The sequence below is a fragment of the Neltuma alba genome, unplaced genomic scaffold (assembly GCF_004799145.2).
Source record: "Neltuma alba isolate B1F8T4 unplaced genomic scaffold, ASM479914v2 tig00005523_pilon, whole genome shotgun sequence".
NCBI lineage: Eukaryota > Viridiplantae > Streptophyta > Magnoliopsida > Fabales > Fabaceae > Neltuma > Neltuma alba.
Genome location: NW_021634144.1, coordinates 14584 through 16231, shown reverse-complemented (window position 1 = coordinate 16231; position 1648 = coordinate 14584). Strand labels below are relative to the sequence as shown.

Genomic DNA, 1648 nt, shown 5'->3' with positions numbered 1-1648 from the left:
GAAAGTTACACTGCATTTAATATGTTACGTTACCTTTTCCCAGAACCTCCTCCAAATAGTTTCTTCATTTAAATTAATACATATAATATTAATATATGGGAAAATTGTAAAAAAAACCTTGGAATTGTAAAAACGCAGTTAGGGACCCTTGACAATTTGACTTTAGGTTTTGACAAGAATAATATGCTGTGAAGTTGTCAAAACCCAAAGTGAAGTTGTCAATGGTCTCTATCTGCGTTTTTGCAATTCCAAGATCTTTTTTTACAATTTCCTCTTAATATTTTCATAAACATAAGCATTATTATAATACAATTGATGTTGGAGCAGAAGGTTTTATACAGTGTCTGCATGTAAATATTCATGAAGTAGTTTAACTTGGGATAAAACTTAACCCCAGAATATTTTTCTTTTCTATTAAAAATTCTGCATTCAAAATCATAAACATATTCAACCAAGTTGATTATGAGTAGCTAATTTAAAAAACCCTGCAATCTAATAATAGTGCGCTAATAAATCACCCAAATAAACTTTGGCAGTGCCAAAGCCAGCTTCAAAATCACCATATCAAAGCCAACAAACATTAATCTCAGATTCATCAGATCAGACGAATCCATGGAAAGCAAGCAAGCTATAGCTAAACTCTGAGAAGATAAATGCTTAACTCGGGGCCGCCACTTCCATCTGGGTTCATCAGATAGTAAGCTTCTGAGTCTTTAGACCCAACCACCCTCTCGAACCTCGCTCTCATGTACATCACCTCCCCCTCACCCTCCACACACCCACCGCATGTCGCCGGAATCACTCCGGCGCCCATCGATATCGGCTCCACCGCCTTCAGTATCTTCCACTCCTCTTCCCCGCATTCCACCCGACTCGCATACCCACATTTCCTTCCATTACAGTAACTTCTCCAAACTGGCTCCTCGACCAGCTTCCCACTGCCACTACCACCACCATTACTCTTCTTACCCTTGTTGTTCTTCTTCTTCTCGCATTCCAACGCGATTCTCACTAACCCAGAAGCCATCTCTCTCACCAGCACGCTGGTGGGCGTGGGTAGCTCGATCAGGAACGGTGGGTGCGACTTGGGGTCCTCCTGGAAGGCTATGTGGGCGCGCCCTCGACGGTTTCCGAAGAGGGTTCCGACCACTCGTGTTCCGACAAGAGAGGAGGAAGGGGAACGGCTTTTGGTGAAGAGGGTGAGGGCGGATTTGAATCTCGAAACAGAGTTACTATTATTCTTCCTGGGAAATTGCTGTTCGTGGCAGAAATGGTGGGACGACGGCGTGATGTTAAGGACTTGTTCTTCGATGTCGTCGTCGTCTTCTTGGACGAGTTTCTTGTTGAAATGGAAGTACCTTCTGGAGAAGGAGAAGGAAGAGTCATGGGGAGACTTGGCCATTATCGTCTTCATGGTGAAGAGAGAGAGAAAGAGAAATTAAGGCAGAGAATCAGGACAAGCTTTATGGTTGGCTATGAACGGAGATCCATGGAGGTGAACAGATAAGGGAAATGGCGGGGGAGATTAATTTATTGCATGCACTGGTACGAGAGCTTGGTGTGTGAGAGTGAGATATAGATATAGAGAGTGGATGAGGATTAGTGGGCAGTTTGGAGAATGGGAAATAAAGAAGGAAGGTGAGCAGCC

The 1648-nt window shown here is 43.4% G+C and overlaps 1 protein-coding gene across 1 annotated transcript; it reads right to left on the bottom strand.

Moving 5' to 3' along the window:
* Nucleotides 1–514: 514 nt before the first annotated feature.
* LOC114747961 (protein MIZU-KUSSEI 1-like) lies at nucleotides 515–1648 on the bottom strand. The gene has a single exon (XM_028936318.1). The coding sequence runs from the start codon at nucleotides 1412–1414 to the stop codon at nucleotides 635–637; it is 780 nt and encodes a 259-aa protein (XP_028792151.1). The 5' UTR covers nucleotides 1415–1648; the 3' UTR covers nucleotides 515–634.